At 45.9% G+C, this 21,267-nt stretch overlaps 2 protein-coding genes across 2 annotated transcripts; both read left to right on the top strand.

Moving 5' to 3' along the window:
- Positions 1-231: 231 nt before the first annotated feature.
- kncn (kinocilin) lies at positions 232-3,472 on the top strand. Its single transcript, XM_030115637.1, has 5 exons — positions 232-387; positions 1,491-1,559; positions 1,837-1,905; positions 2,166-2,259; positions 3,377-3,472. Exons 1-5 carry the CDS (start codon positions 240-242, stop codon positions 3,429-3,431), a joined length of 435 nt encoding a protein of 144 aa, XP_029971497.1. The 5' UTR covers positions 232-239; the 3' UTR covers positions 3,432-3,472.
- A 2,848-nt stretch (positions 3,473-6,320) lies between these two features.
- Positions 6,321-7,005, top strand: tmem275a (transmembrane protein 275a). Its single transcript, XM_030115412.1, has one exon. The coding sequence runs from the start codon at positions 6,355-6,357 to the stop codon at positions 6,970-6,972; it is 618 nt and encodes a 205-aa protein (XP_029971272.1). The 5' UTR covers positions 6,321-6,354; the 3' UTR covers positions 6,973-7,005.
- Positions 7,006-21,267: the final 14,262 nt, after the last annotated feature.

Below are 21,267 nucleotides of genomic sequence, written 5' to 3'. Positions count from 1 at the left end.
GCGGATGTGACACCTGATTTGTATCACAGGCTGCTGTCAGCACTGTGATGCTCAGGGGAACCAGAGCTGCTCTTTAAAGATGTATGAGAGGGAAAGAGATGCAGACATGGAGGTAAAGAAAGTCTTTCAGTGAGAGTGAAAGTCCCGGCTGAGTCCAGCGAAGCCCATCAGGACCGATCACTCTGTACCCGTACCATTTGTGTGTGTATGTGGTGGGATCTGGGGGTCTCACCTCCTGAATGAACCCGGTCAGTGTCGGGGAGTACCACGGGCTGAGGGTGGGCTCGGCCCTGCTCAGCATCGTGGCGGGCTGCATCATCATTGGAGTGTCCAGAGAGTGTGACGCTGATGCTGTGGGAGGAATCTTCCTGGGAGCCGGCGGGCTGGGTGAGTCCTCTACTTCTACTTCAACTTTTACTTCTACTTCTTATGCTGTGGGAGGAATCTTCCTGGGAGATGGCAGGGTGGGTGAGTCTTCTACTTCTGCTTCTACTTGAACTTTTGATGCTGTGGGAGGAATCTTCCTGGGAGCTGGCGGGCTGGGTGAGTCTTCTACTTCTGCTTCAAGTTTACTTCTAAATTGACTTCTTTTATTGCTCCTTTTCCTTTACTAGTACTTGCACTTCAGCTTTACTTTTACTTCCTCCTACTTTACTGCTAGCACTTGTCAGTTCTAATTCTATTTTACTTCTAATTCTACTAGTACTTGCACTTTTGCTTCACTTGTACTTACATCGGTTTTATTTGCTTTTACTACTACTTAGTTCCTCTCTATTTCTAATTCACTTCTGTAGCATGCTAACAGCATGCTATCATCAAGCTAACAGAGCCAAAAGCCTCCTGATCACAGCAGGAGCATTAATGTGAAACACACACCAGCTTTAATTATTCATCCTCCTGCACAGCTCAGCAATCAGCTGTGAAACTTCAAGGCCTTGGCTCCTCCTGCTAATGCCGATGCCATCTGTTAGCTTTAGCATTACCCCGTCTATGCTGCTTACAAACAGCCCTGGATTGATTGGAGACATTTTTTTCCCTTTCCCTCGCACTGAGTTCACTGTTAGCATTCACATTTGTGAGGCTGCTTTTCCTTTATCCTGCTAGCAAGTGTTAGCATTAGCATTCTGTTGTGGCGCTGATTGAGCCCATTGTTAGCTTCAGTATTAGCATGTTATGGCTGCACAAACTCTTAGAAGAGCTTTTGCAGGAAAGGGAAAAGCATTGCCAAATAGAGCTCTCATCTTATGAATGAATTTATTGCGATAAAACATATGTTTATGTCAGAAGAGTTGAGACAAGTCACAATCAGCATGACAGGAATCCTCCATTCAAACAACATTCCACTAGACTATAGTAAAACCTGCTTTACAGTAGTAGTGTTCAAAGTACTTCTTCTCAGGAGGAAACATCTCTGTGAAGAAAATTCTTCAAACTAAAATGTGGCCCTGAAATGTGAATAAAACGCCCGTGACTTCTGTTTCCTGTTTCAGGCCTGCTCATTTCCATCTACCCGTTCATCAAAGCCTGGCTCAACATCAATCACATCCTCCCATCCTTCGGTGAGTCAGAAGGTCTACCTTCAGGATTGGTACCTCAACATTTTTCACCTGCGAGAAAAATAGGAGAGTTGGTCTCTTTCTGAACCCGGTTGAGCTTGATCACGCTTCACAATATCTGAAGTTCCTTTGTCTCTGTCCTGGTCATCAAACTAAATGTTAGCATTGACATTTGCATGGAGCCCTGGTAGCTGTGATAAGCATGAGAACTATCCTGTATTAGCAGTGATTAGCTCCCCCATCATGATGTATTTGCTGCTAAAATTGTTTTTTACATCAGGAAACTTCCGAGTTCACCCGTCCACTGCTCCCGCCATGGATCAGCCAGCAGACGCTTTGAGACGAGATGGTGAGTAAAACTAACGCTCCTGAGGCCAGGCGCTACATTCCAGGCTGAATACTTTAAATATGCAGCAGTTGCAAGCTCCTGAAATTACTACTTGGTTACAATTACTAGCCATTTCTTCAAAAAAGTAGTGCGATTACTCCCAAGTTACCCCAATTGAAAAGTAACTCGTTACTTGGAAAAGTAAATCTTTTGGGAGGAAGATGCTTTATAACCTAGATGTTAGAGGAGGAAGATGTTCTTTAATCTGATATGTGTTTCAGGCACTCAGAGTCAGATCAACCTGGAGCGCTCCAAGAGTCGGATGGGGACATTCATGGAGGGCGGAGCTATGGCCGAGACCAACCCTGATGAAGGGTACGAAGGACGTTCGCCGCTTTAAAGCCTTCGACTTGATTCTCTCACTGCAGAGTAAATATGTTGAAAATAATGAATTCATTGAAACTCTGTATACACATGAACCCAGTGGTTCATTTCACCGTGCATTTCACATTAAGGCCTTCAGAACAGATCCGCCTGAACCAATCCACCTCTCAATAACTATTTTGTCTACAAAAAAAAAATCTTATTATGCAGTTATGCACATAAAGAGTTGTTGCACAGCAGATAGATACTTGTGCAGCCAGAATAAATGCCTTTGTTGAAGTGCACAATTCTCCTACTACATCTGTGCACATACAATGAGCATCAACAACTTAATAAAACAGCAATATTATTTAGGAAAAGAGGAACATTTTACTCACCAAAATCCCGATTATTTGAAAACAAAATCCATCCTCATTTCCTTCCTCAAAAAGAGTTAAATTGCTGTGTCATATAGATTATCCGTGCATTTCAGTTCCATAAAGCCGGGGCTGAAAATCCAGCTTGCCCTGTGGTATTTCTGGTGTAAGTTTTAAATTCTCTTCAGGGCTTCTTCTTCTTCTTTGGAATAATTGAGGTAGGCGACCAACAACTTAGGTGCATACCGCCCCCTACTGTATCTCTTGGTGAATGTAAATCAGAAGGCCTGGATCTGCTGTTGTTAGAAGCCAGAAGGCGCTGAGTCGCCAACTCAAAATCTGATTGGTTGAAGCAACTGTCTGATTGGTTGAAGCAGCTGTCTGTTTGACGCTTCACTTTACTTCACTGCGCCATCAGGAACGGATAGCGAAGGCCTCGGGCAGATTTCTTTGACCCTAGCAGCAGATGATGCCTGAAATCTGATTGGTTAAATGATTTAATATGAAAAAAACATGTCTGGAAGCAGCGCAACCACGGGAAAACTATGAAAGGAACTGGAACATACCGTTTGGAATCATTTATTAATTATTTATGGACAAAATATAATATACATCAGTCTGTAATTCAGATAATTTTTAGGCCAGCAGAGAAGGCTTTGCAGGCCCTGACGGCCCACCACTGCATGAACCATGCAGCTGGAAAAAGCTCAATAAATCCATTTCAGCTGGATCTTTCACTTGTTTCCTCACAGGACATCTTCAGACATGCCGGATGTGTTATCCAGAAGGAAACTCGACCTGCCATGACATCACTGATGCTCTATCCAATCAGAGCTGACCTCTGCTCTCAGAGGTCAGCTCTTCATAATGAACTTTAATAAAGGCGTGGAGATGAAGCCGTGGTTATTGCTGCTGTGCTTCCTCTCTGGTACAATAAATGAAACAGTTCAGGCTCACAATGAGGAGCCATGACAGCCGGTCTGCACATGCACAGAGGATGCACACGGTGTGTGTGTGTGTGTGTGTGTGTGTGTGTGTGTGTGTGTGTGTGTGTGTGTGTGTGTGTGTGTGTGTGTGTGTGTGCATGTGGAGACTGGCCTGAAAAGAGGCGGCGTGGCCTGGCGGGGAGTGACCCAGCTGAATGACCGGCGTGCTGTGATGATGGGCCAGAACCACAGGGGTTCAGAGTTCCTGGAGGTCTGCTGCATGAAGTCCAACAATAAACAGCGTGTTAATTCTCACAAAAGAAAAGAAAGACACACACACACGCACACACACACACACATAACACAATTATCCATAATGGGAGCTGTGATGACAGGAAAAGGGGATTATTTCCAAGCGCAAGACAATAATAAAATTAAAGCCAGAATCATACATTTATCAATCAATTTTCAATTCAAGTTCATTAAAAAAAAAAGACTCCTCCTGTTTAATCCAATTGTTTGTCTGCTGTCCACAGATCGTGACAGCAGTGCATGATGGTACGAGCGGGGCAGCGCTTTATGAAATCCATGCACAGCTCCTTCACCGCTGTCTCACATTCTGAACAGACTGATTCATCCTGGTGTGTCTGATAGTGGTCTCTGGAATAACAACTATTTAATGTATATTAATAACTTTGTCAATAATTAATAACTTGAGGCATTTTTATACAAAACATACATACCACATGCTCAAGTTTACAACTTTGACAGTTAAATAAATATCTAAATATGGGGTGGGTCGTTGTAATGTAATGGTCCTTGTAATGAAACCAGAAACATGCTGCACATGTTATGAACATCAAGGATGGCAGAACACGGAGAACAATCCACTCTAAACATTAACAATGGGGAACACAGACATTCATATGGACAGAACACCATTACAGCGACTGTAAACTCTAGAACTACCAAGTCCAGGAGAATCTGGACTGGAACCAGGACCAGGAACAGGAGAATCTGGACTGGAACCAGGACCAGAACCAGGAGGATCTGGACTGGAACCAGGACCAGGAACAGGAGAATCTGGACTGGAACCAGGACCAGGAACAGGAGAATCTGGACTGGAACCAGGACCAGAACCAGGAGGATCTGGACTGGAACCAGGACCAGGAACAGGAGGATCTGGACTGTCAACTCTGGAAGAATGGTTCAGGCAGACCTTCCACTGAGCATGCGCAGAGGAACTCGTTACTTCATAACTTTGTTTTACTTCAGAAAATAAATGTGATGACGGCGGTGATGACGTCACAGAGGCAGGAGGCAGGTTCAGGTGTGGCGTTGCAGAAATGTATTATTTCTCTCACGCGCATACACACTTGCGCATGGGTCGCAAGCGCAATGACACACACGACACCCACACGCGCGCAAGTCCTCAGAGGAGAAAACATCAGTGAGGATGTGCCCCCCCCCCCCTCCTCCTCCTCCTCCTCCTCCTCCACCTCCTCCCCTCAGCCGTCGGGAGCCGCGCATGTCTCGGTCCACATGACGCGCTCCGCCCGTCCGCTCTGCGCGCGGCGACGCTCCGCCTGCTGCGGGTCTGTGCGGGTCTGACGCCGTGCGTGGCGGACAACCGAGGGCCGTCCGCGAGTGTTTCCTGCCACAGGATGAAGCCCTCCGCGTCCCTTCTTCGCGCGCCGGGACTGAAGGGGACCTGCTGAGAGACGATGCGGAGAGCTCCGGCGCTCCGGCAGGAGGGGTGAGCCGCCGACCGAAGCCTCCCTCCCGCAACGAGCAGAAGGACGCTCCATCCTGAGGGCGTCCGCCCCGAGACACAGGAGGAGAGCCTCGTCTGACATGTTCCCCAGGTTCCGTTAGGACGGGGTTCTCCCGGTGCATCGGTCTGCAGGTGTGTTTATCTGAGCTCTCTCTCTCTCTCTCTAACACACACACACACACACACACACACACACACACACACACACATACACACCACACGCTCCAAGGACAGTCATCAGAATTAAGACAGTTGCACACAACCAGATGTCATAAGCAGGAACGTTAAGCGGCTGCTGGTAAAGCTGAGCTGTCAGCACTGACTGGTTTACACGGACTGTTTAAGTCCAGATGGAGTTAGTGGAGGGAAGATGCTCTAAAATGTGGATGTTGGAGTTAGGAGAAGGAAGGTGCTATAACAGGTCTGCAACCTGTGGCTCTGTGGTGCTTCTCCGAACCTTTTGAGATTATTTTTTATTTTATTTATGCACAACTAAAATGGGGAAAATGGAGGGAAATAGCTATAACCACAGGAAATGGAGGATAAAAACTCTTAAGACAGTTTAAAAAAAAACCCTGAAATAACTATGATTTCTAAAAGAAAAGAAGCTCTAAAATGCTTACAACAGCTAAAATGTCAAAATTGAATAGTGGATTTTAGCTGAAGTTTCCTAAATTGGTGCGAGGAAGACACTCGATAATTTGGATTTTAGCTGAAGCGGCTCAGAGATTTTGGGGAATTTGACCTGAACGAGAAGAAGGAAAACACTTCACACTCCAAAGCTGATTGGAACACAGTCAGACATCGGTACAGGAGTATAACATGAACACTGTTAGCGCAGGAGCGTTTAGCCGGCTGCTCTCGGGGCGTTCAGGGAAAGTCTTGAACAGGTCAGGTGGATGAAGCCGCCTTCGTCCAAGCCTGCTGGTCTGGAAACGGGCGTCGGCAGAGAAACGTAGCAGGAGTTGATTTTCCTTGTTGCGTTTGTGCCCGCAGGTAGAAGAGCGAGCGGCAGGACGGACGTGACGACATGGTCATCACCGACAGGAACGCCGGCACGGCCGTGCCCAAGAAGGAGGCGCAGAAGAAGAAGCGCGCGTCGCGGCCGCCCGGGCTGCCGTCCCCGGCGCTGTGCTGCGCCTGCGGCCTCTGCATCATGCTGGCCGGGCTCAACATCACGCTGGTGGGCGCCTTCGCCTTCAGCACGCTGGTGCCTTCGGCCAACCCCCCCATCATCATCGGACCCATCCTGCTGCTGGTGGCCTTCTCCTTCTTCGGGGCGTGCTGCGTGTGCAGCCGCCTGCCGCCGCCCCGCGGCTCCCGGGGGGCCAAGGCGGGCGGCCGCGGCGGCGGGCTGATGGGGCACGGCGGGCTGGCCGGCGGCGCCGCCTTCGAGATCGAGACCAGCGAGCACACGCTGCAGGACACCACGGCCGTGCAGCTCAGCCCCACCTCCTCGCCCGGGTCCTCCCGGGCCTCCAGCCCCCAGAAGGAGGCCCCGGAGGGGCCCCCGCCCGATCCCCGCGGCCTCTTCGCCACGGACGCCAACGGACCGGCGTGCGTCTCCGCCAACGCCGTCTTCTCGGCCTCGGCAGCCGCGGGAGGGGAAGTCACTCTCAACCTGCCTCGGGAGGAGGTCAGCACTTAGACGGTGTCGACGTCCCTCTGGGCGGAGGGCAGCGCAGCCACCTGTGTGAGAGTGTGTGTGTTTGTGTGTGTGTGTGTGTGTGTGTGTGTGAGTGAGAGAGTGTGTGTGGCGTCCTGCCTGCTGTGTTTTGTCTCCTTTGGTTTCTCTGTTCCATCTGATCAGTTGCATGCAGAGTCTCTGAAACCTGGTAGATGTTCAGGCGGCTCCCCTCGTCTTCTGCTTCCCTCCCGCAGTCCTGATTTCTAACATGGGGCATTATGACCCGTTTCCACGTGCACGTCTCTCCATGTGCACGTCTCCGAGGTGACCTCACCACGAAAGGTTGAGCCGAGCGGGCAGACACCGGGACGTTTGGCATTTCCAGAGCTGAACGCTGTGATGAACTCTTTATGGGTCCTGAGACTGTAGACCTGAAACCAGGGACCTGAGACCCCTGACCCCTGACCCCTGACCTGAGCACAAGCAGGAGCTTACACAACATCACATCTGCAAAAAGAAAGAAACATAACAAATGTTCACAAAACAACAATATATTAGTTATTCTCTACATATTTACTTATTGGGCTGTTTTTAGACACAATAAAATATTTGTTAATTCTACTAACATTTTAATTTACATTCAAGCAACATTTGATTAAATTGTTTTGCCTGGTTTCACTCAGCAGGTTTGGATTTATTTTTAAAAAATGGACCTAAAGATATTCAGAATGTTCGTTTTAAGGCAGCGGGACACTCTTCCAGCACGTTCAAACTGAATGTTAAAGCCAGAGAGTTAAAGTGTCACATAATGCCGAAACTTCCTCATTTCTTATGGTTTTATTGAAGGTACATTTTAAATGTTGGATTTTATAGCCAAACTTTAAAAAATAACATGAAACGATGTCAAGAAGTTGAAGAAAAATGAGGAAATATACTATGAAATCTAATTCACTGCTTTGGGATTCATGAGGGCCTCAAGCAGGTCTGGGATCTGGTCGCAGGCCAGTTCTGAGACCAGTTCTGAGACTTGATGTAAAACCAGGTCCTGCACCGGGTCTGAAACTAGATTTAAGACCACATCTGTTTCCTGTGTAACACACAGTAGAAACACTACTGAAGTACTGAGGTTAACGTCTGGATCCTGTTTCACAGTCCGCCTGTCTCACCGTCGCTCATCGCCATGGTAACCAGAGTCGGCAGCCGATCTCCAGCGTTAGAGGACCGATGGGATTATTTCCTGTCGAGTTGACACACTGCATCTTTCGGTCCCTCCCGCCTTGTCCGTCCCAGGCCGTGACGACTCTTCTGGTCGCGATGAGTCTTTCTCCAGGGGCGGGTTGTGTTTTGTAGAAATGTGACGACGTGGATTTTAAAGTAGATGTTTACCTCCTCTGGACCTGCCATGTACAATACCGGAAAGCCAAGAAGTTTTACAGCATTTGGATATTTCGCTCACATACATCGGCGGTTCCCAACCCTGAGCTCATGTGATGCCCGTTTACGCGGAAAAGGCAGAAACGCCGAAAACCATGTCGAAAGTTGCATTTTCAGTGACTGAGCACTGTTGTGGTGTAAACTGAGAGTAAGAATGTGCGTTGTCCCCGTCGGTGATTCACCAAAACATTACGGTGAAGACAAACAGTGGTGGACAGGCCCAGTCCCACCCTGGAGGGTCGCCAGGAAGTGACTCATTCTGGGGGTTGTTGGGTGAAAAAAAAAAAAAAAAAAAAAAATGTGAGAAGTCGGACCCGGAACCACTGATGTGTGTGACGATATCTGTTTCTCATCACTGTGACGTCTGTGTGTCAGTGGTGAACCCGGCCGGTTCGAACCCCGACCTCCTGTGAAGGGAAAGTGGCCTTAGACCGAGACATCAGGATCAAACTCACGAGGGCTATTCACACCGTTCTGTTTTCCACCGGACCGGGACAGAAAGACTCGACCCGGGTGTTGTGAGGGCTTCAAATCAGCGGTTTTCAAAGTGTGATCGGTTACAGCCCCCAAAAACGCTCCCACCAAGAGGAATCTTTGGTTAAACTTCAGACTTCCTGAGAGTTTTTTTTTTTCCACATTATAAGAAATTTTGAAGAGCAGTTGAGAGCCATAGACACTTGTTTTGCCTTTTTAACAAACAAACAAACAAAAAAATCAGGTCATCTCAGTTCTGGTAATTTAAATGGAGAGCTTTTATTGAGCATTCTTTTTTTTTATTTGAGATGTTTTGTTTTGAACAGAGGGCTTTTATTCTGAAGAACTGTGTTTTTCATTGTAAATGAGTTTAGAGCTTTTAATTTTAAGTATATATATATATATATATATATATATATATATATATATATATATATATATATTTTTTTTATTTAAAATAAGTTCTTTTATGTCAAAGCATTCAAAACATTTTATTTTGAAAGGTTTATTTCTGAAGTCTGTTTTTAATGTTGGATATTTTATTTTGAAGCAGTCATTTTTTAAAAATTGTTGCTGTTTTGAGTGGACGTCTTTTATTCTGAAGCATTCTTTTCACAATTTTAACATTTTGTTTTGAAATTGTCACTTTGATTCAAAGACCCTAAAAGAGGCCCCCTCTCCACACTTTGAACACCCCTGCGGTGTGCGCGCGCGCGCGCGCGCGCGCGCGCACACACACACACACACACACACACACACACACACACACACACACACACACCTACCTTCTCTTCAGTATAATATATTTTCTGCACATCATCCCAGTGTGAACCTTTCTGTGCATCAAAACACACACTAGATGTTGTGCGCACACACACTCAGGTGAAAGCTGATCTACACACCTGGAAAAGGCCGTCTGTCTCTGAGCTGAACTTTGCATGGAGTCATGAACACTGTGTTTGTTGTGAACACTTCGGTATTGTCTGGTGTTTTCTCTCTCTTTTTTTTTTTGTTTGTGAGATCCTAAAAAGAAGAAAAACCTGGACGAGACAGAGTATTTTTGTGATTCTAAGTATCTGATGCTGATGTTAGAAGGTATGGAATTAAAAAAGTCTTTCAGAAGAACCGGGCTGCAGCTGCGTTTGTCCTGATGTTCACACGTTTCACGTGAAAATACTTCATCGTTTTAGTATTTTGACAACAATACACTGTCTGATTCTGCTTAGTTTGGTCTGAAAGCTGAGGGTGAGGATGGTGAAGGAGCGGTCGAGGAGGCGTTCGTCTGCTCGTTCAGCTGGTGTACCTCTGCTCGGTGACGACCGCAAGTCAAACTGACGGGATGTCGACTGAGTCCATATGAGGGCCGGACGGTTCGATCTGTCACGAGTGGAAGAAGGACTCAAAAATGCCGGACAGAGCAGCTGTTGAAACACAGGAACACAAGGAGTCCAGAACTCAACAGACGCTGCTGTCACCAGGTGCAGCCAGTTACACACTCAGGCACAGGTGAAACACATCAGGGCAATCAAGCACAAGGAGGGAAAGTCAGAGAGGTTGAAGCAAGAGAACGAGCATGATGTTCTCCAGCGAACCAGCTGAGGTAATGACAGGGGCACAATCACTGATTGGAGCCACCAAGAGATGGAAAAATACTGGAGGTGCATCTGGGTAAGAGAAGAATCACACAACACTGATGCACAAAGGACCTCACAAGTGACTAGTTTACCCTCCCAGAACAAGAACCAGTCAACATCTCGGTGGCAGACATCCCAGAAAGACCGTCTGAGATGAAGCGTCTGACGCCGCCCGGCCCTGATACCATCCAATCGTCTGATCTGAACAAGCTGACTTCATTCCATGAGAGACCCGAACCAGCTGCTAGAGGACGGAACCCGCCGGGTAGAACAGTCCTAAAGCTGTATTTATACAGACACATAATCACTGAGGAGTCTGCGGCGCCTCCTCCCCTCCAGCAGTCCTCAAGGCCTTTAATTGAAGAGCAGAGTCCTGAACTCCATCTCAGCGTGATTGTTTTTACCAGCTGAAGCCACTAGAGGGCACCAAAGCCTCAGTCTGCAGTTTCAGCGGAATCAAATAAAAGTTGTGTGTAGTTCTCTCATTGACCAGGAGGGGGCAACAGAACCAGAGGCATGAAGCTGATGCAGGAAGGAAGCTGAAGATTTCTTTCAAGCTGCTGATTTTACTGTAAAATGCAGGAAATTAAAGGTGATCGTGTTGAAAATGTGCATTCGATATGTCTGTAGGGCTTCATGTGTTTCTGGAGATGCTTCATCATGATGTCTGGAAGCATGATGGCGCTCACACTTTGAGAACCCCAACAGTAACTCCACAGCTCACACAAGAAGCTGATCACATCGATTCAGCTTCAGTTATTTGCACATTAAAATTCTGCTGCAAAAGTGATGAAGTCCTGCCGGGGCTCTAAATTTAGACAAACAAAAAAAGCAACAAAAAGACATCTGAGCCGCCTGTGTTTCTGCAAAGTGCTCAGTATGCTTAAGCTCACAATAAAAAGTGAGTGTGTGAAGCAGCAGATGGTTCTGGTTCTGTTAGGAGCCAGGCGGGCGATCGGCCAAGACACCGCGCCGCTCATGTATCAAGTGCATACAATGAGATTTCCTGTGATTAAACCTGCTCGTGTTTTGGAAAAACACAGTTGCTAACGAGCTAACGCAGCTCTGCTCCTGCTCCTCACTTCCAGGCCAGGTCCGAGTGACGGACTCTTCCCCTCAGACGCTCGTATTCGGCCTCTGTCCTCCACAGCAGGAAACATGTTCGTCACATGTGAACTTCTGGAAGATCCAGGTCTGAAATGTGTTTATGGAGGTCAGCAGAGTTCAGTCTGAGAGGCCATGTGACAGAATCAAGAAGATGTCAGTCGTCATCCTTATTCTTGCGGTAAAATCTGTTTTACGAGAGGGGAAAACGCTGCTCTCGACATCCAGATCGGCCTTTAAAACCTGGAATCAAACGGCTTCTCTGAGTTTTACAGGAACGAAGACTTCCTACAAGTTCTCATGACGTGAACTTTTCTCTCACAGCTGATTAGCTTAAAGTGACTTGAGGCCGTAAAATACTTAAAATGCAGAACTGTTTCCTGACGCAGCGCTGCAGAGATCTCAGTCTGTCCATTCAGTGTTTCATATGTCCGATGAATTCAGAACGAAAACTCTGGTATTTGTAGGAAACATCCGAGCAGCTGACTGAATGTGTGGTGAGTCGGCAGCAGAATGTGTTTTCCAGATTGTGTCTGTAGTTTGGGGTCATTTCTAATGTAATCTGGCATCTCTGTGATGCGAGGAGCGTTCGCTCCATCTGTGGAGTGCGACCTCGCTCGCTCACCGTTCCGGATAAAAAGTTGACGGTGACGAGCGGCGCGGAGAGGCTGAGCGCGCCGACACCTGCAGTCATCCCATCCGCTCTGAACCGGCGCGTGGCGGATCCTCAGAGGAGGAGGAGGAGGAGGAGGAGGAGGAGGGGGGTGTAATCAAGCTGAAGAGATTAGGGGAAGACGAGCTGCCGTGGATCTATGAGAACAGACTCCGGTTACGTAACGCTGACCCAGTTGAATCCGGAGTGTGAGGACCGAGGAGGATGAGGGAATCCTGGTGACTGCTGCTGAAATGAGGCCGATTCCTTCGTTCTGGGTGTGAAGCTGAACAGACCTGCAGCCAGTTCGCTACGGAGCTCTCTGAGAACCGTTCGCTCTGCTGATCCCGGAACCCCGGACCGCTGGCACCACTCTGTCTGACCTCCTGACCCCCTGCACGAGCGCGTCACGTCCAGATCCAACCTGAACCGGTTTCCGGAATGAAGATGTTGATGCATGAACTGTGTCTTCCAAATGTGTCACTCTGCTGACCTTTATCTGCAGATATTTGAAATGTGCCGTTTTGCGATTGCTGCTCCGCTAAACGTCTTCCACAGAGTGCACAGCTCTGATAAACCTGTTGTTTCTCTTGGCGTATCACTCCGCTAATCGCTGCTGTTTCACTGAACCTACTGGTCTGATGAACTCGGTAATCAAATAAACATGCTGAAACGAACGAGTACGCTTTCTGCTCGGCTGCATTTCCAGTTTGTTTGTGTAGCGACGGGATTTTTCCGCGTAAAGATTAGATGTCCAATCTAAGTCTGTACTTTTACATACTGCTTCTCTTATTAAATGTTATCTGTTTTCGTGAAGAGGCACTCTGACCAGTGAGTCACGGTCGTCATCGGGCCAACGTGAGCCGGCTCGGTGGGTTTACACCTGAACGTACGCGTGGTTTCCAATCGGACGGCCAGACCACATGTAACGGGGTCCTCCGGAGGCTGCAGTTCCGGGGGGCTATAGATTTGGATCGGAACCAAACGGGGGTACCGGATCGCTGCGTCGCGGCGCTCTGCATATCAATGAGCGCAGACAATAAGGCCCTCGCCACTCTCAGCTCCTGCTTTCAGCCGAGTGGCCGGACTATTGCGTAAGCTGGCTTTTTTTTTTTGTCCACAGATCTATAGGTGGGCCCTGAGTAAACAAACAGAGGACCCCCAAGTCGCTCTGGGAAAGCAGGAACCCCCCCCCCAGCAGGTCCGTGTGAACGGCATTAATGCTGCAGCCGAGGAATCAATCACAGACCGGGGGTCTCTGACCTCCGTGTGGACGCTGTTCAAGTCAATCGACCGGCTGAAAATAGAACAGCAACTGTGAAAATATTTGAGAGGCGAGATCATAATCTGGTGGCTGAAATAAGCTCCAGCAGTTAAAGATTAAACATGCATGTGTGTGAACATGTGTTCGGTGGGTTGTGTTTGCAGGCTCCCTGCATGTGGACGTCCCGGGGTGCTGACACGCCGGTAAACAACATGCGGTACTGGTGGGTTCCACCAGAGGCCCCCGTCTCCACACCAAGGCTGTGGACGGCTGGAGGAGCATTTCTCCACATCAGACTGCCTCAGACTGGTTTGAGAGGGCAGAAATCCTCCCTCACGTTCATTCTTCAGCTTGTTTACATGCGGCAGATGTGTTCTACCTGCAGCCGGCCGTCAGGTTTAGCACATCTCCGCCTGATCTGTCGATTAAAAGCTTTCCGCTTCAGTTTCTGGTTATTGGCGTTTTTATGATGTTGCTCAGATTAAAACCAGAGCGACATTCTCACTGTGTATGGTGAAGTTGTAAAATGACAGGTTTTCCTTAAAAAGAGATGACAAATATCCAGGTATAAACATTAAATCTGCTGTTAAAGCTGCTGCTGTGCTGAACACAATGCACCTGTACAGGTGAGACTTCAGTGAAGCAGTTCAGTCATGATGTCCAGAGCAAACCGCAGCGTTTCCTCTGTGTTTCTGTGGGTTTGGGATGATGACACCTGTCTGCTTGTCTCATCAACCACTTAAATACAAATTACATGAAATCATCATGATCAGTGAGCCGAGACGATCCTCCTGGTGAATCCAGGAACCGCATGTTCTCTGTAACCTGATCACTCCTCATAGATAATCATCAGCTTCTCTTCAGGACATATTGGAGAAGAAAAAAGCAAAACAGGCCCAACCCCCAAAACAAGAGCCCACAAAAAAACAACAACAGGAGAAACATCAGACTGGAACTGGATCAAACCAGACTGGAACTAGTTTCAGATCAGACTGGAACTGGAGTCAGGATCAAATTTGTTTGAATTAGATGTAAAATAAAGGACTATTAGCTGGCCTAATCAGACAAACCAGACTCAAATTGGATTTACTTTTTGTAAGATTTTCAATTAAATTCAAATATAAATTTATGTCAATGTCAACTTGTTATTTTAAAACAAGTTTTAACCTGAATTCATGTACTCAATTAACTCAAATCCACCAAAACTGCAAGTCAGCTTAAATTGGATTCAAACATATGTGAACTGCTCCACATTAAACTCAGTCAAGATTTAAGGTGGATATAACATTAAACATAAGCTGACTTAAACTGGTCAAATTCAACTTTCAACTGTTATTCAGTTAAAAAGTGAACGTCTATTTGATCTGAACTGAATACAAAATTGGCTTAAAGCCAAGGTCAACAGTTTGAAAAGGATTTTATCTGAATCTAAAATAAAAGAAAACTCAAACTGAATTCGGACTGAATGGACTTTAGCTGTATCAAAATAGATTAAAACTGGACATAAAATGGACAAAATCAACTTGAATGGGACTTAAATGAGACATAGTACCAACTTAAATAACAAATTGGAGCTAAATTTAACAAATGAATCAACTACATTTATTTGATTTTAATGGGAGATAAATTAGTCTAACATGAATCTGATTTAACCCGTTTGACCCCAAACTTAAACTCTATTTACATTAATCTCAATTTGAAGGGAATTCAAATTAAACTTGTGGTATATTGTACACAAAACAGATTTAAACCGCTTGAACAGGACTCAAACTGGAGTGAACTGGATTTGAGCTCTTGATAAGATTTCTAAAAAAAAAAGTCTCACAGTAAACAAAGTGTCGTGCGCTACTGAGGCTGCTTCAGTGGATCGGTCGCTATGTGGAGTGTGTAGACACTGACCACCAGCAGCAGAGAGGAAGCAGGCCGGTTCCTCCTGCTGAGGGAGGCATTAACACGGTGTGTGTGTGTGTGTGTGTGTGTGTGTGTGTGTGTGTGTGTGTGTGTGTTGGGGCGACCGTGTCAGCACTCATTACCATCCAGTGCCGGTAGAAGCCTCGTCCAAGAGTCCTTTAGAAAGCCATAAAAGAGAGATGCTTTCCACTTTAATGACTTTCCCACAGTGGCTCCAAAACAGGCTCTCGGGCCTGGAGGAGAGACCCCAGCACTCTGCTCAGGAGGGCAAATACTGAGTCCACTGTCCGGTTGGCAGGCAGGGGAGGGGGTGGGGGGGATAATCAGATCTTTATGTGGCATGGGGCCCTCAGGAGACAGCCTGTGAATTGTCCCCGGTTCTGTTTGTTCCTCTGGATCCGCCACATTGAGACTCCCCCACAATGAAATCCAGAATCACGGCTCGAACTCGACCTCGGAAGACTGAACGACACGGGGACGTGTGAAGGTGATGAGTGGCGCTACCTGGACTCTCAGACGTACCGCAAGAAGAAAACAAACAACAAACAAAGGAAGAGGCACCCCTGAAGGTGAGGTCTTTCACTGACTCACCTTTTGATCTCTTCTTGACTTCTTTTTACAAGATTCATTTGAACACATGATCACTGTGCCAACCACCTAACTGACCGACTGATCGACTAGCCAACTGACCGATTGACTAACCAGCCAGCCAATCAAACAACCTGCGCACAAACTTACTCAACCAACCAACCAACCAACCAACCTCCTACCAAAAAACCAACCAACTTACACACAAAACCAACCAACCAACCAACCTCCCACCAAAAAACCAACCAACCAACCAACCAACCTCCCACCAAAAAACCAAGCAACCTACACACCCAACTAACCAACCAACCAAAAAAACCAACCAACCTACAAACCCAACCAACCAACCAACCAACCAACCAACCAACCAACCAACCAACCAAAAAACCAACAAACCCAAGCAACCAACCAACCAACTAACCAAAAAACCAACCAACCTACACACCCAACCAACCAACCAACCAACCAACCAACCAACCAACCAACCAACCTACACACCCAACCAACCAACCAACCAACCAACAAACCCAACCAACCAACAAACCAACCAGTGTTTGATCTCAATTAGGAGTTTCATTACATCCAAACTGAATTCAACCTCTTAGACTGGACTTGTGTGTTTTGTGTGAAACTGTGTAAACGGGTTAAAAATGTTAGACTTGGTCAGAAACATAAAAAGAAAAAAAACTTGCATATCAAGACCAGACTTGCACACAGACCTCTGTGAACCACAGATCCGTTGTTGTCTTGACTCACTTGGGCAGAAACAGACTGGCCTGATGTTGTAGAGAAACTGAAGCTTCGCTGCTTTGAAGTGTTTGTGTTTTTTCTCCTGTGGGTGACGACCGGCATCAGGAATCGGCTTCTTCACTGCACTTCACACGTCTCCAAAGCTAATTTTAGCCGCAACGTTAAGTGAATAATTCTACAACAAGTCACATCTGCAGCCTGTCAACAAACAAGATGCTGTTCGAGTGGATTACCGCAGTTGTTGGCATGTGTAATACAACATAATCCCTCCTGTGTGTGTGTGTGTGTGTGTGTGTGTGGCACTGTACGCAGTGTAAAGTATGATGAAACAATGAGTGTAACCCTAAATGAGCTGCCTCCCATGAAGTGGGTCATCGTGTTCTTTCAAATCTCTTATCGGTGATCTGTCAGCTGAGAGAGCTTCAGCCGATAAAAAGAGCCAAACTGGACCAAACCACATCTCGACTTTTAGCTAATCTCAATCTGGATGGAGACCAAATTTCATTTCAATTCAAACTGGATGATTTCAGCTGAATCTGACCAGCTGAACTGAGAGCTGAGTTACACCTCCGCACTGTCTTCATCTGGATTTAAACTACTTCAGTAAATTTGGATAACCTGAACCTGACCGAATCTTACTTTTTCCCGGTTGCTTTAATGCATTTTTCACTCCTATCAAACTGAAAATGCTTTTGGACAAGTGTCAACTGCTTCCACACAGCTCTCTGCTGTTTTATTGCATTTGCTCATGTTTTGTCAGTCAAAATCAACTACACCTGAGAACGCTGAATAGTCGTTCTCTATAAAAATAATAGTCTTCATTTCATTTCTTGAGTCATTATATACTAAAAAGTTGAACCAGTTTTCAAAATCTGTCAAATTTTATATACTTTTCAAATGTTTTTCTCCTGAAAATGTCTCCAAAATGAAGTTTAGCCCAACTTTACAAGCAGGACATGGTGTGTACCGTTTACTGTGAGAGGAATGGAAGGTCAGTCTCAAGGAGGATTGTTCAAACACAGGAGGAGAGGTGTGTTTAACGGACGGTAATTCAGCACTGCACCCATATCTCCTGTATTGGTCCTTAAAACACACATCATCTGCAGACTTTTTTAGACGCTCTTTACAGGAACATATAGTCTGAGAACGAAAGGCTCTACCTGGAGACCATGGGAACAGGTACGTTGTTGTTTGGGATAAAGAGCGTTTTCACCTCTCAGATGTGTTCAGACAGTGGCTCGCATCACATGACAGGATGCTGGAGGAATATTTCCCACCATGCTCACCGTTCCTGAATCCAGGAATCCGTTTTAAATTAAAACGAGGAAAGCTCTGGAAACAGATGCAACAGAATGTGCTAAGATTGACTTTTTCTATGAAAGAAGCTCACAGTTAGAATGACAAATGAAGATGATTAAATGGATAAGATGTTAAAGTTTGTCTGCAAATCAAACCAGTTCATCTCCAGTCAGTGAATTGTGTGGCGTTGTTTCGTTGTAACAGTTGTTCTCTGTTGGTTTGGCTCATTTCTTCAAAAAGAAATTAAATTTCCAAAGCAACAAGGACAAACCTGCTCACAACAGTGTTTTTCATTCGTTTCATCACCATGGAAATGTCTTAGTCCATGTTTCAACGTCTCAGAACATCTTTATATGTGACTGAATAAAGTTAAGCTTACATTTAGAACAGCTACTCTACATTTAGTTTAATTTCCAATGGTGCTTCTCCACTGGTCACTGCTTGGCTGGTTCACTTTGACCAGCCTCGGTCACCTGAGTGAACTGTTCTGGAAGAGATCTGAGCTTCAGGGAGTGATCTGTTGTGCTGTGCTGGACTGTAAGATTGTTTCATCAAAAGATCTTAAGAGTTTTGAAAATGTAATGTCTGTTTCAATAAATGAGCCAAACCAATGGAGGAAAACTGTAACAGTGTCCATCCAGGAGCCTGTGACGGGGGTTTCTCAAGTTAATTAAAAACAGACTCAGCAGTTCTTTGACCCAGAAGAAACGTGAGGCATTTATCTTCACGTGCGCTGAGAAGGAAATCCTCATCGTGTCTTTTTGGACAGTGACATCGTCATGAACAAGGCGACAGAGAACACTGCACTGCTGAGGCCCTTCATAATGTCTGACGGTCGGTCATGTTTCTTTGAAAAATAGATGAGAGCATTAAGAGAAAGTAGTTTTTTTTTTATCTAATATTTTCTGTTTGCATTTTAATTTCAAGGTCCATCCATCCATCCATCCTTCCATGACCTGTTTCTTTGTTCATCTGTTGGATTGTGATTGTGACCCAGTTCTCATCTCACCTGATATGGAACACATGAACCCTCCTCAGAGGTCTAATAAACTTCCTTTTGGAATCAGATGTGCTGGAGCAGAAGATAAAGGCCTGGAAATTGAGGCCAATCTGCTTTTTGTTGGCTGTTTGCTTGTCTTCAGTCCCTGGCGACACGTTTTCACTGCCTGCCACACAGAGCGGGAGAAACCAGGAGAGAAAGAGTCACGTGAAACCTGACTCCAGACGTCAGGATGCCAAAAACAATTCAAAGTCCAGACGGCTTGAAATCGCCGCTGTGATAAGAGGAGTTCACTCCCAGGTCGGGGCCTCACATTCAATGTCACACGTATATAAAGCTCCACGCAGCTCCGCGGCCACTGGAAAAAGGTAGTCAGGGTTTGTGCTTCAGAACGTGTCCAGGAAGCAGCTGTTTCCTTCACTTTATCCTGACTCATGGCGGCGCCACGCTGACGCAAGAAGAAACAAGTGGCTTTGCTTTTATTCTGCAAACTGCTGACTCAGCGGTCTGACACTGAAGACAGCTGACGCTTCTTATTGTCCTTTTTCAACGTCAGGCGACCCTGATTTAGACCGAATGGCAAACCTGTCCTACAACTATTGCTAATGTTGATAGAGTAACGTTCTCTCTTGTCTGGTAGCTTCATTTACAGAAGTAGAGAACAGTACCAACTGGCTTTCAGTGTTTCAGCTGTTTTCATGTAAACGGGCATCGTTTTCAAAATGTTACTGTGTAAAAGCAAAATTTTTCTGAAATGAAAATCCCAAAAAGAATAAATTTCTCCTTGAAACGTCGTGTAAACGAGGCTATAGATCCACTTCCACGCTGCATAATCTGTGCTGTATTAGTTTTTTGTGAGGCTCAGTTAGAGTCCAAGAAGAAAATTATTTCTTGAGTTTCTTTTTTTCCCCACCTACTGTTATTTTCCCTTTTATTTTGAAAAAGCCCTGAAACCCTGAAAATGGACCGACAATGCACTTTGGGTTCGTGACCCAGCAGCTGACAACTGTTTTCTTAAGGGGGGGAGGAGGGGGGGGGGTCACATTATCATCAGATTCACACACACCCCAAACAAAACCTGTATCAACCAAATCCGACCGCCCAGACCTGGAAACCGTCCAGCGGTTTTATTTGCAAGGTTTCTGCTCTTGAACGTGACGCAAACTCAAACCTTCACGTGGCTTTCAATGTTTGGTCTCTTTAGTCACTGTCTGTTTTGGTTTGTTAGTTTGGTTAAACTTGGTGAACTTTCTAATTTTAACATGCTTTGTGCGATTTAGCCTTGACCTGAATTTCATTTAGGAAGTTTAAAAACAAACCCAAGGATAAAGATATATAGGCTATTTTTTGGGGAAAATTTTGAGGCTAAAATCTGAAAATGTTTTGAGGAAAATATTAAACCACAGAAGAACCAATACAATTGGTTAAAGAATAAAGAAATTCTTTAAAACTGAAAAGAATTGGGTTGATATGAACTATGAAGTTGAGAATAAAGTTTAGATGACAAGAACAAATTCAAAGCAGAAAGAAGAAAAGTTAAAACACCAAGTCTTGAAAGGGTTTGAATTAAGTTAAAATTGTCAGAATGAATGAAATAAATTTGATCTGATGGTAAACATGGCCCTGCTCAATATTTTCAGATGTCAGATTCACAGTGAGTTCAGATTTTCAAAGGTAAAATGTGTCAGTCTGAACGTTTCATGTCGTTTTATGTGTTACTGACAAGCAACCCCGATTTTATCGACATCTCGCGGTGTCTCAACTATTGTGGAATTGAAGCTATATAAAATTAGTGAACCGTTTGATTGCTGGTCTCACTGGGCGGCTCCGGGACTCACTGCCTCTCGGCTGGTCTCTCGGCTGGTCTCTGGAGCCGCCCGGTGTCGCTGTCGCCGGCCGGCCGGTCAGCAGACGGTCCAGCATGTGACACACACAGCCTGACAGTGAGATCAGAGTAATGAAGACGCCAGACGACTGATGTCATCTCATCCTCACATCTGCTCGTCTCGGAGCTCAAACATCCTTCTGTTTGATCCGGCAGAACTTCCTCTTCTCCAACACTTCTCCGACAAATACGATCTGTGGGGTAGAGGAGAAAACTCATTCTGAATCTCTGTTATTCACTTAGTTTTTCTTCCTGTGTTGATCTCGTTTGTTGTTTGCTTCTGAGACACAGTTTCATACGAGAAGTCGATACATGACCTTT

The sequence above is a fragment of the Salarias fasciatus genome, chromosome 18, assembly GCF_902148845.1.
Source record: "Salarias fasciatus chromosome 18, fSalaFa1.1, whole genome shotgun sequence".
Lineage (NCBI taxonomy): Eukaryota > Metazoa > Chordata > Actinopteri > Blenniiformes > Blenniidae > Salarias > Salarias fasciatus.
Note: the sequence above shows the minus strand (reverse complement) of the source record. Positions and strands in the feature narration are given on the sequence as shown.

Excerpts from the sequence above, each read along its gene's own strand:
- kncn (XM_030115637.1), top strand. The coding sequence starts at position 240 with ATGAACCCGGTCAGTGTCGGGGAGTACCACGGGCTGAGGGTGGGCTCG. Across the intron at positions 388-1,490 it reads CCTGGGAGCCGGCGGGCTGG|GCCTGCTCATTTCCATCTAC; the intron begins GTGAGTCCTCTA and ends TTCCTGTTTCAG. Across the intron at positions 2,260-3,376 it reads GAGACCAACCCTGATGAAGG|GACATCTTCAGACATGCCGG; the intron begins GTACGAAGGACG and ends GTTTCCTCACAG.
- tmem275a (XM_030115412.1), top strand. The coding sequence starts at position 6,355 with ATGGTCATCACCGACAGGAACGCCGGCACGGCCGTGCCCAAGAAGGAG.